Source organism: Ictalurus furcatus, chromosome 1 (genome assembly GCF_023375685.1).
Source record: "Ictalurus furcatus strain D&B chromosome 1, Billie_1.0, whole genome shotgun sequence".
NCBI classification, from domain to species: domain Eukaryota; kingdom Metazoa; phylum Chordata; class Actinopteri; order Siluriformes; family Ictaluridae; genus Ictalurus; species Ictalurus furcatus.
This window is the reverse complement of record NC_071255.1, coordinates 36,775,040-36,790,562: the sequence shown is the minus strand read 5'-3', so window position 1 is coordinate 36,790,562 and position 15,523 is coordinate 36,775,040. Positions and strand designations below refer to the sequence as shown.

At 41.7% G+C, this 15,523-nt stretch overlaps 1 protein-coding gene across 1 annotated transcript in view; it reads right to left on the bottom strand.

Annotated features, from left to right (window-relative positions):
- Positions 1–15,523, bottom strand: part of olfm3a (olfactomedin 3a) — a 47,116-nt gene that overhangs the window by 15,879 nt on the left and 15,714 nt on the right. The window contains exon 2 of the mRNA XM_053625188.1: positions 7,519–7,662. Coding sequence (XP_053481163.1) covers positions 7,519–7,662 — 144 coding nt within the window. The remainder of the gene's footprint in view (positions 1–7,518; positions 7,663–15,523) is intronic.

Below are 15,523 nucleotides of genomic sequence, written 5' to 3'. Positions count from 1 at the left end.
TGTTGGGGATCAGATTTTGAGGTATGCCATGCAAAGATAAGTGTATTTTGAGTGGGTGTTGAGTGGGTTTATTTCAAACCACCTAGAGTAAGAATCCACGAACACTAGGTACTGTTGGTTGTTCCAATCAAATATGTCTACAGACCATGGCAGTATTGGGATGTCATGGCAGTGCAGTGGTTCCTTCTGTTGATGAGGTTTCAGGGAATTGCATGTGCTGCCAGACTGCACAGTGTTGTCAATGCCGTGTGCTCTATGCTTAGTTGCTTCAGCTCCTGGATGGCCTTTGTGCAGTATTTGTAAGTACTCAGTCTGTAAGGTTTCAAGGCCCTTGTTCCTTTCATGATGATTCCATTATTAATGGAAAGTTCATCTCTGAAAGGGAAGAAAGGTTTCAGTGACATTGGCACACTCAAATTCATCCTCTTTAGTGAAGTGTTATGTTGTTATTTTCCTGGGAGCACATAGAGCTGCTTTCGTCTTTTGTAGGTGCGTGTCAGGTTAAATTGTCTCAGTGCAATGTCAGTATTATTTGTTGTAAACGTGCTGGAGCAGTGTGTAGGGTTTTTTTCTTTTTTTTTTTTACAGAATAGTAAGTAACAAGGGGTTGATTGTCCATCTCTATCATGAGCGGTTTTCCACAGATGTAGTTGTAGAACTTCGATTTTGGCATATCTCATTTCCATTTCAGTGAGGGTATGTGAAGCGACAGTAACTTACAGGCTCACCGTTCTGTAAGCATGCTGCTCCTTAGCCATACTATGACACGTGATAGTGACAGGTTTGCTCACGTCTAAATACCGGTGGTCGTGTGACGCATTGTTTCAGCATGTCAAATACTTTCTGCTGTTGCTGTGTCCAACACCAAACTACGTCTCTGTGTAGTATTGTCTGATAAATCACTGAAATTTGGAATGAATTTGGCAAGGTAATTAGCCGTAGCTAAGAAACACTGCAGGGTGGCTTTATCATCTGGCAGAGGCACCTCTGTAATAGCCTGTAGCTTGGCTGGATCAGGGTTTATTCCATGTTCCATGATCCACATAACTGAATTCTTTGAGCCTGAATGTGCATTTGTGTGGGTTCGGTTTCAGTTTGACCTGCTCTGTTTAGGACATTTTTTAAAATATTCACCATGTTCCTTTGCTACCTTTCCACCAACGATTATGTCATCAAAAATGGCACATGGGTAACCTGCAAAGATTCGCTCCATTGCTTGCTGGAACACTTCTGATGACGAATTAATGCTGAAAGCTATTCAAAAGAAATGATATCTTCCAAAAGGCGTGGAAAAAATGGCGCGTACGGAAGATGCATGGTCTAACCTGATTTGCCAGAATGAGCTTTTAGCATCTAGCACCAAAAAAAAAAAAACACGGTAGTGTCAGACGTTGGTCAGACACTGCAACAACACAGTTCCCTTTGTTTTCGTCACAGTGACTCCATAAGCCACTAATGTTGCTGTTGACTTGACATGAATGGTCTCCCTATTTCTCACTACTTAACATGTGTCAAATAAGATGACACTACACATTGCTCCTGTGTCAACTTTGAGCTCCAGTGGTTTGCCATTTACTGTCACACTACAGTGAATTACTTGTTTGTTAATTATGCTGTGCTGATTAAAGGTGTCAATTTCACTAGCGCCAAGATGCAGTCCATCAATATGGAATGATTCCTCAGTGCTGCCTGTGCTCATTATCTTTTGATGTGGATCTGCACTGGGACTTGAAATGGTTAAACTTTTTGCAATGGTGGCACTGTTGTCCAAAGGCTTGGCACTGTCCCTGCTCTGATGGGTGCTGGGTGATTCCCACTGCAGTTTCTGCAGTATGGTGGACTTCATCAGCACTCGTGGGCATGCTCCGTGGTGTGGCCAGCGCAGTCTGTCTCTGATCAGTTTGTTTTGTATCAATAATGTCCCAAAGTTACATGGTTTTGCTTTGTTTCTCAGGCTACTCACATACAGTATGCCTTGATGGTTTCTCCAGGTTTTGATTTCTGGTATTAAATGAATGCCTATCCATTGTGACGTCTGGCTCTGGGTTGCATACGTCTCTGAATTTTCCTTTCAAACATTTCGGATCCTCTTGTGTATGACCAAAAATCCTGTCTATATAACAGCCGGAATCAACAGCGCATATGTGAACGAACGCTGTCTTTCCATTGCCTCTGCTCCCGTAGGATCAAGCAGTACGTAGACTTCAGGTTTATCTGGCTTGTCACCGTGAGCCGCAGCAACGAGTATATCATATTCTTGTTCAAATTTCTGCCAATTCTTTGCTATACTGCCATCAAAGATCAGAGGATCCGGTCGAGAAAATGGTTTAGCCATTATGCTTTACAGTCCCTTTTCTTTGTTCTGACACCGTGTAGACTGATATGCACAGAGGCATTTGTATGCAGGAGACCATTATTAACAGCCGCAGAGCAACTGCACAAACGCATCTAAACAGGAAGTCCAAAAAACAGCAACTGAGCTTGACCCCAACTGACACCTATACGTTTTACATTTATTCATTTAGCAGACGCTTTCATCTAAAGTGACTTACAAATGAGGAAATACAGGCAAAGCGATATATCAAGCGGAGAAGTACAATACAAGTAGACACACCCAGAGTGTGTCGCTATTGGCTGCACAATAAATCATCAGTTATCTACAGTCCCGTTACCGAAAAGTTCACCTCATCGAGGATTGGATATTCTTCTTTGTTAAATAATACGTTTTTAAAATCCATTTATGATTAGGCTTAGCGTCCAACACGCATGTTCCTGTGAATGAGCTGCTACTGTAGATGCGATAACATATCAGAGCGAGCGCATTAATATCAACCTGTGATTCTTGCTTTATTGAGTAATAAACAGCAGTAGAATATATCAAATTTAGATAACAGCTGAATTGAAAACAATTATAGGTAGCGTACTCAGACGGTGAAATTACCGTCAAAACCGAGTTTTGGGGTAAATATCCGAGTGACGTGGAGGTTAATGCGGAAACGCAGGACGTCAATTCAACTCTCAGAAAAAAAAAAAAAGATCTAGAAAAAGATCTGTGGCCTTCGTGTGAAATAAAATGAATCAGCCACAATAACCAGCTTTTATTTCTATAACCAACCTGTACATTTGATTTAAACTCTCAGGCATTTGTCTTCATGTTGAACATCTTTTATTATCATGCTGTAGTTTTTGTGAGAAATTGCGTCTTCCTCTGCCTAATACACCCAAGCCAGCACTTCTTTTCCAGTCTTGCGGTAATGAATGTTTAAACATCTGGTGTGATGAACAGCCTTTGGACATCTTGAGTGTTTCCTCCTTATCTTACACCAGGCCTGGCCTCTCAGGTGGCAACATAGAGAATCCATCAATCAGAAGCAAGGGCTCATTCAGTGGCAATAAATAATATGGAAATGTTTATAAAAATCGGTGCTAATATTAGCATATTGTGCAGATCCACTGAATTAAGTACATGCTATTAATCACAAACGTAGCTATTAAGTATTCGGTCTAGAATGAGTCTGATACTGTGGAACAAACTCCACTGACCAGGCAGCATGGTCAGTTTGTGCTGGCCGGTCCCTGTATAGGGGGTGTGGCCTCTGCGCTGGCAATCCCAGTGAAGGTGGCGTGTACGCTATGCCTGCCAGTCCCGGTGATGGAGTTATGCAAATAATGCATTGTGTTCTTATTATAATACATAAACAGAGGACTTGTAGCAGTAATATCAGCAATACACCAACACCATGAATCCCCAAGCTGAGAAGAAGAAGACCCAAAAATGCTCTTTCAAGTGAAATGTATAGCAACACAACACAGTTTGAATCCGACTAAACTCACTGAAGTTTATTCAATTCAAAACATATTCGTGTAACGCCAGAAGTGCTTCTTATGAAAGACAGTGTGCAATTAATTCATTATTATAATTTTAATCTTATCAAAACTTTCACCAGCCAGCATTATACCTACGCCAGCCTTACATGATTACACCATAGTCCTTTATCAAAGATATAAATCCTGTAATGTCTCATCATCAACCTTTTACACCTTTAAAACTTAGTGTTTAATAGAAACATCCTTCATTCTGAATCATAATCCACACCTTCACTTTTCAATCATCCCACATGATCTGTTTCAATCATTTACACACGTTGGGCCTCGTATCATTTAGTGGAGCTGTGTGTAAATGGTTTTGTAGGTCCAAAACCGAATTAAACATTCATGCCACTTACAAAGGATTTGGTAAAAGTGATGTTGATAAAAACTAATCAGCCATAAATGATCAAACAGGTTTCCTTTCAGCCGTTCCCACTAACTAGACGAAACCGTGAAAGAGAACCCCCCCAGCACAGCATGCACTAAATCTTCCAGTAATGCAGCTCAGCCTTTCCAGTCCGTACTTTCAAATTCAAACGCTTCCACACTACAACTGCGTGTGTGTTTTTGATAACTGATGAAATAAAGACTTGCTCGGGGTCTTTCTTGTTTAGTGATGAATCAAACACCAAAAATTCAGTGATATAATTGGTGTTTTCACTTGGCCGACAGCCATTACACCTGCACACTCTGAGCGAAGCACACGTTGTGTTTTTGTCTGGTTTCTCTGCGATCCGTGTTGTAGTACTCGTACAGTAATGTGTGGGTTTTTTTGTTTTTTTTTCCCAGCTCTGTTCAGTTTCATACCGAGTTGTCACTTGCTCTATTGTGTTGTGTGTCAACGATTTCTGCACTTCACCTGATCCTCTTCTGATGAGTGTGTGTTGGCTGGCTGGCGGCTGCTGGCTTCCAATACCGTGTAGTTGAATTCTGACACTCACCAGGCTGTAGCTGTGAAAGTGATTTGTCTGACCTGTCATAGCATTACTTCTGGCATTGCTGATGTTCTGCTCTTCTCACGTCCATGTATGCTCGTGGTTGACAGCTGTAGAACGTGCAGGTGATTTGAAATTGTCGACAGTGACGTTGCGATATTCCAGAAGACTCGGATATGAAATCTTGTGAGCCACTGTCGCTGTTTTGCGGTAGGAATTTAAAGATCTTTGTTGCTTATGTTGATATCCCTTTACTTTGTGGATAGTCTGGACTGTGCTCTGGTGATATGAGACATGACATAGCAAAGATCTCAAAAGCCTTTGTATTTGTATTGAGGTCCATTGTTGGATATGGTTGTTTTGGGTATGCACTGCCTGGGGAAACCTGTACTCTCCGCTTGTGTATTACGCTTACGCTTGAAGTTTACAAAGTAAAACATCGAGTATGGCAGTCAACACTGATGTGATCATATAGCCAGTACTGTTCTAGGTGGACAGATCTGTGGTGACCACCTGCCATGGCCAGTTTTTGGATTTTGTGCCTGAGCATTGGCTCTTTGGTATCTGACGGTCTGTGTTCGAGGAAAATAGAGTTTCTTGCACATGCTAATAGCTAGCCAGAAAATATCTTGAACTTTGTTTCTGAAGAAAAAACTATTTTCTCAATCAAAACTATTTTCGCATCTACGTCCTCTTATTTACTCTTAACGAATGACAACAGCACCACCAATGGTCATAAGTAAAAATACACATAATGTATGAAGAAGCAAGGCTGTGGGTGTTTTTGTGCTTTTTATTATTTTTTTTTTTAATTGCCTTCGCACAAATTAGTTTTGCACAGTGATGCTTGTTGGTAAAGCAGACCTTTTAGCTGCACTCACGTGTGACTCGTGTGAATCGAAGACGGCTTTGGCTGAACGTGCATCGTGATGACGTCACATGACGTGTCTCAGCCCAAATTTGTGGAAAACATGCTGTTATGTTGAAAAATTGCAAGCTCCTGCGAGTGTTGTGGAGTTTCCTTGATTTTGCAGAACCTGCAGTCATCTGTGTTTGCTATTAGAAGAGACACGGATAATGTTTTCTATCTGATTTTTCGATTACTGTGTTTCTGTGTATGCAGAATAGTTTTGATGAGACCCCCTGCCATAAGACTCCACCAATCAATAACGCTTTCCCAAGCGTGATGGCAAGTTTCTGATAGGTTGTAGTTTTATTTGGGTTTTTTCGGTCGTCCAATAACCATTGTGAATACATGATAGAATTTCTGCTCTTAGTTTTCACCCTGAAAATAATACCGTGCATTTCTGACCGTTTGCAGAACTCCATGCAGCTTTAGAGGCATTTTCTGTGTATCTTTCCTAAGGCCTTTAATGCAATTTTTTTCCCCCCAAGTCAACTGCATGGCTTTCGCAATCTCCTTCTGGATCTCAGCCAGTTTAGCATGACTGCACTTTGATATCCATGCTTTCGCTGAAGCTGTCCCCTTGGTCTGACAGTGATATTTCTGGAAACTGTGTCTGCAACAAATATTGCCTTACTGGGTTTGTGGATGATTGTGGGATCATATCAGTGGAGCTGGAGTATCATCGTCTGTAGTCAGGGAGGTGAAGATGAGCAGTTTGCACATAATTGCGTCAAGCAGCTTGTGGTCACTGGCTAAGGCTGTGTGCATATCGATACAAAGGCATATACAGTAGCTCCATCGTTATCATGGTGTAATTGTTCTTGCTGTCTGTGAGGAATAGGGTAGTGGTGAGCAGTGCTTAAGGCTTTGGGCTTCTGATTAGAAGGTCGCGAGTTCAAATCCTTGTATTGCCGAGGTGCCACTGCTGGGTTCTTGAGCAGGGCTTTAATGCTCATCTGCTCAGTTGTATCCTGTCTCAGTTGTAAGTCATGAGCAAATGTAAATTTAAATGCAGAGCCAGTGGACTTGCTTTCTTGCAAAGAAGGCCATATTCAACGCATCAGCTTGTGGGCAGAGCTCTTAGCTGGAGTCATATGAGCCCTAGAACTTTTGATATGATGACATCTTTAAACTTCTTGAGTCATGTTCTTCATCCCAGATGATTCCTTGATTCCTTCAGGTGATATATAATTGACCAATGTCGATGTGAACAGATGCCTTCTCGCCACGATGAATTAGATTTTGGTGTCACTTCGTCAGTAATCTATGTTTGCGTCCTCTGTGCTGTTTTGGTTGGAATTACAGATTCTCGCGACGTTTTAACATTTTGAAAATGTCCCTTTCACTGAACACGACTCATGCTGAAGCTCACTCTGAAGCACACTCCCCCAGCCCGCACAAAACTTTTGATGAATGGATTCCAAGAAAAACAATAGGGTCCCTCACCATTTCTTCCCAGCTAGTGTAGTTACAGTATTTCATAAGCAAGTGCAATTCACTCACAGGAGATCCTAGCACCTTGCACGCCAGATGTTTCAAATTGATTACAACACATTTGCATTAACTTTGCTTCCCGTTCCCATGTGTTGTACATGTTTTAGTTTTTTTTTTCTTTTCACCAATCCAAAGTAGCCGGAAACTGCATTTATTTCATTCCCACTTTTTTAAACCGCACAAATCTTAAATATTTAGCATCCGATGTATTCATGATCTCATAACTCCTTCAGTATCCATTGTTTTTTTTTTTTAAATCTCCTAACAGCATTGTGTGTACAGTATGTGTGTGTAAAGTGTGTGTTGCGGTACCTTCTCCAGTAGCTGGCGTAACTGTCTACTCTTGGCATCTCTGGAACAGAGGTTCTGCTCCGGAGCCACTACAGTGCAGATACAGCGACCGTCTGCATCCTGAGCTGAACTGTACACCTGCCAGCCCTCCTTCGGCCCGATCGTCTGCAAACACACACGACGTATATACAGTATGTTACGCTTACACACTAGTGACAATGTGTATCTATTTCTTCACTGTAATTTCCGAATATACGCGTTTGAACGTTGTGCACCACAGCGTTAAACTAGCACAAATTTCAGCTATATCCCAGCATTTGAACTTTATATACTCTAGCTTGATTCTAGCTCAAATAAATTGTATATACGCTACATGCTCACCTGTACACGAGACGTTTTAGCATTGTTTCATGCACTGTATTGAGTAATTGTTAGACATCAGATAGGTGTGCATCGTACATGTCGGACTTTGCATGATTTTTCCTCCTGGGACAGACAGCCAGGTGTTTCAACTTGTTTTTAGCGAGAGAAAAGTTGTCCAGAAAACCAAAAGTACAATCATAAAACACTACTATAACTGGGCATGTCCAATATGTTTAGTGTTTCACTGTAAGGAAGCACGCTAAGGAAGGGAAACCCCATTAAAATGATTATTACAATTGCATACATAGTTCAAGTCGGGACAGCGAGAGATCAAACAAAATCTTTTGGAGAAAGAAATGCGTTTGATTTTCAGATCGACAGAGCAGTACGTAGGCTGAAAGGAAGAAACTGATCTCTCTTCTTTCTCTGGAAAGCGTGCAGTTTTTATACATGCCGTTTAAATGCTGTTTTATCATTAGCAATCACATAACATGACTTCGCACAAAACATACAGTGTTCAATAAGTATGAACGTCTACTGTCTGATGACATCCAGGTCATTTTTATGCGATATAAATGCAGGTCCATAAGTATTTGGACAGCGACACGATTATCGTAATTTTTGCCTCTGTGCACCACTACAACATATCTGAATTGAAGCAATCAACAAGTGTTTGAAGTGTAAACTTTCCGCTTTAAATTAAGGGGGGTTAACAATACTATTGCATTAACGGTTAATGATTAACCGTTTAGGAATAACAGCCATTTTTTTGAAGCGTCCCTCCATTTTCACAGGCTCAGAAGTAATTGGACAAGCTAACATAATCATAAATATTAGGACTCATTTTAATACTTGGATGCAAATCCTTTGCAGTCAATGACTGAATGAAATCTGGAGCCCATGGACATCACCAAATACTGCGTTTCCTCCCTTGAGATGCTGTGCCAGGTCTTTACTGCAGCTACTTCAGTTGCTGCTTGTTTGTGGGTCTTTGTGCCTTCAGTAATTGAAAAGCATGTTCTACTGGGTTGAGGTAATCAGACATTTAAGAATGTTTCATTTCTTTGCTTTAAGAAGCTCTTGGGTTGCTTTCGCAGTATGTATTGGGTCATTATCCATCTGTACTGCGAAGCAGCGTCCTGTCCATTTTTCATAGAGAGATTTCTAATGAAAGTTAAGCGGGAATTCCTTGAGTCTATTTGAGGCCTTTTTGATTGCTCGATCCTCCTCCTTCAGCCTGTGACATATAAATCAACGTTAGCCGTCATTTGGTAATTAATTTTTAAAGAGTGTGATTTTAGTTAGAAATCGTGTGTACGATGAAGAAGAACTCATCAACCGTGACGATCCATCAACTATTTACAAGGAGTAAGGTTACCATAAACGCTAATAATAACAACTTTGAACCTGGAGCATGTGCTTTGTTTGCTTTTGTACAGAAGAGTATACATTTAATAATGAGAATCATATGAAGAGTCCGTGTGTTGCACGATGTATTGGTTTCATTGACTGCCACATGTTCATCTCATTACTGCTGCAGCAATGTTAGCATCCCGTTGGGAATAGCATAAAGTTCATCATGATTTCCATTTCTCTGAATTCTTTTTTTTTTTGTCCCCATTCTTATGGATAACCAGTGAAAGCTGCGATGTTGCAGATGTGGCCATGTGACGTGGAACCTGTGCATCGTTCTCTTGCACGTAAAGCAAGTAGTGTTGCTTATGGCCTCAAGATGAGACAGGAGCATTTATTGTGTTGGCTGATGAAATGTTTGGGAGGAAATATCTCATACACATGGTACAGTGTTTCTCTCTCTCTCACTCTCTCTCACACTCTCTCTCACTCTCTCTCTCATTCTCTCTTTATCTCTCTCTTGCTCTCTCTCTCACTCTCTCTCTCTTTCTCTCTCTCTCTCTCTCGCTCGCTCTCTCTCCCACTCTCTCACTCTCTCCCACTCTCTCTCACTCTCTTGCTCTCTCACTCTCTCTCTCTATCTCTCTCACTCACTCTCTCTCCCACTCTCTCACTCTCTCCCACTCTCTCTCACTCTCTCGCTCTCTCTCTCTCACTCTCTCCCACTCTCTCTCACTCTCTTGCTCTCTCACTCTCTATCTCTCTCTCACTCGCTCTCTCTCCCACTCTCTCCCACTCTCTCTCACTCTCTCTCTCTATCTCTCTCTCTCTCGCTCTCTCTCTTTCTCTCTCTCTCTCTCTCTCTCTCTCATTCTCTCTCTCTCTCTCTCTGTGTTTCAGTCTCTTTTACTTCAGTGTAGCTTAATCGGCTGAGTCATGAACTGAGTCATTGACTCTGTTCACACCTGTTTTATTTTAGATTTTATTTTTTAGATTTTAACCACAGACCAATACATGTATAGCACAACGTGTTGATCTTTCAAACTATTATGCTGCATTTTTTTTAGGTTTATTATAGTTTGTTTTGTTTTTTTAAATTGAGATTTTCTTTATTTGATACTGATTTTTAAAAGTAGAGTTTCAATCTCATGATTTATTTTTGTTTCGGTTGGTTTTCTTCTGAATTGTTTAAGGTGGGTCCTGTTTTAACCCTAACCATGGAAACTGAAGTGACATCTTTCCTGCTCGTTCAGCCTTGATCTAAACTCCATCTAGCTATTTCATGCAGTAGTTAGCATGTGGGCATGCTAAGTTCTGGGCTACAATGAGGAAATCTCAATCTTTAGCAGTTGCACTGGATGTGTTTATCAGGTGCTGTAGAAAGTAGGAGTGATAGGTCAAAGTTAAACGTGTGGAAAAGTATATTAATCAATGATAGACGCTCTACTTCGGTACCTCTGCAGTATGATCCTATGCTAATGAGTGTATTTTTTTAGCTGGAGTCAAGCCCACACAAGGCCGCCTTGAGTGTCAAACTTTCCTGCCATCTACAAAAGCACCAGAGACTCTGAAAGTGAGCAGGTGCTGTGTGGAAGATCAATACCAAGACAAATTCTCATACTAACCCTACATTCAGAGTAAGCAAGCAACAAAGCACAAAGACGATTTTCTTTGCATTTCTTTTCTACGTGGGAGCTGTGATTTCAGTCAGTTACTGAAAGATTAGATTATTTTCTGAATTGGGTAAAGCACACAAAATCCAAACGGTTGGCTCGAATCATTCCTCGGACCAATCCTATGACACGTGGTCCAATGTTTCTTCATTTCCTGGTTCCCATTTACTGTTTGACACACATCATCTTATCCTGTCATAATCAACCTCTAAATGTGTATAGAGAAATCGTGAAGAAAAATAAACCAGAGATCGTTAGCTTCCTTTGCTAATCAAGTAACATGTACAGTTCCCTCCACTAATATTGGCACCCCTGGTATATATGAGCAAAGAAGGCTGTGAAAAATTGTCTATTATTTAACCTTTTGATCTTTTGTTCAAAAAATTCACAAAAACACTCTGCTCTCATGGATATCAAACAATTGCAAACAAAACACAGGTTTATCAAATAAAAATCTTTGTTAAATATAGGTGTGCCACAATTATTGACACCCCTATGAATTCATATGAGAAAAATATATTTGAAGTATATTCCCATTGATATTTTACATTTTTTTTTAGTACACCTGGGTGACTAGGAACAGGAAATTGTTCAACCATGACTTCCTGTTTCACAGGGGTATAAATATGAGGTAAGAGCGAGGAATGTAGCTGTGATGTGCGGCAAAAGGTTGCTGAGCTTCACACAATGGGGCGTGTCTATAAGAAAATGGCACAAGCATTGAAAATGCCCATTTCCACCATCAGGCAATAATTAAGAAGTTCCAGTCAACTGGAAATGTTATGAATGGACCTGGAATTGGACGTGTGTCTATATCGTCTCAACGCACTGTGAAGAGGACGGTTCGAGTGGATAAACATCTCCAAGGATCACAGCTGGAGAGCTGCAGAAGTTAGTTGTGTCTTGGGGTCAGAAAGTCTCCAAAACTACAATCTGAAGTCACCTACATCACCACAAGCTGTTTGGAAGGGGTTCAAGAAAAAAGCCTCTACTCTCATCCAAAAACAAACTCGAGCGTCTTCAGTGTGCAGACACTACTGGAACTTCAAATGGGATCGGGTTCTATGGTCAGATGAAACCAAAATAGAGCTTTTTGGTAATAAACACCAGAGGTTGTTTTGGTACACAGAGAGGTAGCCATATGGAAAAGTCCCTCATGCCCACGGTTAAATATGGAGGTGGATCTTTAATGTTTTGGGCTGTTTTTCTGCCAGAGGACCTGGACATTTTGTTAGGCTACATGACATCATGGACTCTATCAAATATCAACAGATATTAAATGAAAACCTGACTGCCTCTGCCAGAAAGCTTCAAATGGGCCGTGGTTGGATCTTCCAGCAGGACAATGATCCAAAACATCATCAAAATCAGCACAGAAATGGTTTACTGACCACAAAATCAAGGTCCTGCCATGACCATCCCAGTCTCCTGACCTGAACCCCATAGAAAACCTGTGGGGTGAACTGAAGAGGAGAGTCCACCAGCGTGGACCTCGAAATGTGAAGGATCTGGAGAGATTCTGTATGCAGGAACGCTCTCAGATCCCTCGCCATGTATTCTCCAACCTCATCAGGCGTTATAGGAGAAGACTCAGAGCTGTTATCTTGGCAAAGCGAGGTAGCACAAAGTCTTGACTAAAAGGGTGCCAATAATTGTTGCACGCCTTTTTTATACGCGAGTATTTTTGTGATTTTTTTTTTTTATACAAAAGATCAAAAGTTTAAACAATAAAGACCATTTTTCACTGCCTTCTTTGCTGGGCATTGTAAATCAAACAACCGATTTTCACACCGACTATTTAATTGTGTTTAACTACTTAGCTTTAGAAGACACACATATTTAGCTACTACAATTTTTCATCTGAGCTAAAATAAAATGACACCCACAAACAACAACAGTGGCAGTAATATGCAGCTATAAATATTTACAAAGTACACCAACACATTCCAGTCATAGATAAAATGATAAATAAATAAACAAATTCTTACTTTTTCTTACACTAGCTCTGTTGAGTTGTTCATGTTGCCAGGGAGATGCCACTGTAACAGTCGTTACTCAATCTGACACTGACACAGTATTCTAAACAGATGAAAATGTTTTTTCGGACAACTGTACTAGAATGATTACCTCATTAACCTCTCACCTCTGTTGTTAATTATTCTCACCTGTAGCGTGTTATCTCTGACTAGTCTATCTTTTTAAAGTCTGCATTACATAGCTGTGTATTATCTAGTCTGGTCCTTGTAGTAGTTCACAATGTAAGTCTTGTAGAGGTGCTAACCCCTGATCTGTCTGCGTGGTGGTGATTAATTATGAATTACCCGGCTCTGTTCTGCTCTGCTTTTGCCCTCCTGTGGTTTGACCCCTGTCAAGTGAACTGACAACAATTCACACTAATATGTCTCAAGTATGCACATGTAATGCATGCTCTCTCTCACTCTCGCTCTCCCCTGTATCTCACACCTCTCTATCTGTCTAGCTGTCCTTCTCTTTCGTTCTCTCTCTCTCTCTCTCTCTCTCTCTGGTGCATGCTGGGAGTTGGTGGGTGAGAGTGGAGTGTGGATCGTGGTGCGAGAGTGAATGAGCATTTTAAATTTAAGTGCTCTGAATGGTAAACAGCTAAGATCAAAAACAAGCAAACGTCAAAATTAATTTTATTTTATCGCCATGTGGAGCTGTGGTCCTCGTGGCTGAGTGCAGGGATGGGGGATCACCTGAGCGGTAGATCCTGTCCTCTCTCACTCTGTGACGTGGTGTGAGCAGGTGTTAGTGGTGGTAGGAGAGTATGTTGGACGTGTCGGCATCACGGATGAACAAAGCTGTGGTGGTGTTTGTAGAGGAAAGGGAACTCGTGCGCCAGCTGACTGAAGATGAAATAAAGCTAAGTGCAGAGCTTTATTCTGTTACTCCTCTGGGTGCAACAACAACAAAAGCTACTGTGTTAAATATTCCCCATTTTCCCTAATGAAGAAATTGAGCAGGAACTGTCTCCTTCGGTAAAATAATGAACAGTGTAGTCCCGCTAAACTGTAAAAACCCTGCTCATGTTTCTAAATGAACCCGCACTAGATATCTCATTCAGAGTATTGCATAAGGGAAAATCATACATGCTGTACACCAGCACTGGGAGCCTCAAGAGCTTCAGCTATGGAGACATTGAGCACAAAAAGTTCATCTGCCTGCATAGAGTACATGAACCTGTGGAAGCTGGACCTAGCAGGGTCAGGCCAGTGAGACAGGATGGTGCGAGCTACAGTCAGATATTGCCGGAGGGCAGGACACTGACCAACACGCTGTGGGGGATAATGTACTGAACAGTGGTGAACACACAGGTGAGTAACAGGTAGATGGTGAACGAGTGGATGTGAGGAATTAAACGATGGGTCAGATGTGCAAACGTCTGCAGAGAAAGGTGTACAGGTGGAGAGGGCTGAGGAGCCCTCAGCACAGATAAACACACAGAGCAGTGGGGGGGTCAGACAGCGCAGGAGAATCAGTGAAGTTTCAAACAGAGCAGGTGGAGATTTGGGGGAGATCAACAGCTCTACACACTCAAGGAAATAACAGACTTTTGGTAACTCGATCAAGGTTAGGAAAGAGGAGGAACCACACCCACAGTCTGCTAAGGACTCATCAGAGGGCTCAGTCAGTGTGGCTTGTTTGACATGTGGAGGGAGAAAAATCAGGCCATAAAACAATACACATGCATTAAAATTACTGATACAAGGATCACTGGAGCAAGACTGGACATGTTTTATGTCACTAAAACAAACAGTAGTAGAGTTTTTAAAGCAGTCATCGTCCCCATTGGTTTTTCAGATCATCATATAGCCACAATAGATCTAATGATGTCTGTTTTTTTTTAATCAAGAACCAAGATGACATTCAAGCGCTGACCTGTAATCTAAGTACTTTTGCTGGAGCTTCTTCAGCATGCCTCAAGTGGGACAAATGTGAGAGCTTTTTAGTAGGGCAGTGGCAGAGAGAAGGGCCTCCCATTTAACCAGGCAGTAATGAGTGGGCAAAAGCTGTACTGAAATACTTCGGAACAGCAGACTTTCAAAACAATAACTGGGAGGGGTTAGTGGAGAAGGTGTGCTATCACAGTGGACTTGGGTCCTGCCCCAGCTGTCTTACAGGGAAACTTTAGTGGTCACCAACAACCTGATCGCCTCCATGCTGTGACATTGTCTCACCATTATCAAACCCCCGGAAACATTGATCAGGGAAGTCCAGAAGAGGATTGTGAACATTTTCTGGACTGGACAGCACTGGACTCATGCCTCTGTTCTCCATTTGCCGCTGCAGGACGGGGGTCAGGGCCTGAACTTAGGACTGTGGACAGCTGCTCCATGGAGAAAGGCTGGTATGGGCTGGCATGGCTTGTGCCTTATTCCAGTGCATTGAAGACTTGACCTATGACAAGCACCTGTTCATGCTGAACTTGAATTAAATGGACCTGTCAGCAACAACACCATTCTACCAGTCTGTCCTGAGAGCCTCATCCTCAGTGCTGAACATCAGCAGGACTCCTGCACAGCCCATCCCAAGAACAAAAGAAGAGCCACTGTTCCACGATCCACTGATCCAGTCCAGAATGTTTTCATCCACATACATCTAAGAGTGAGCAGGAATTA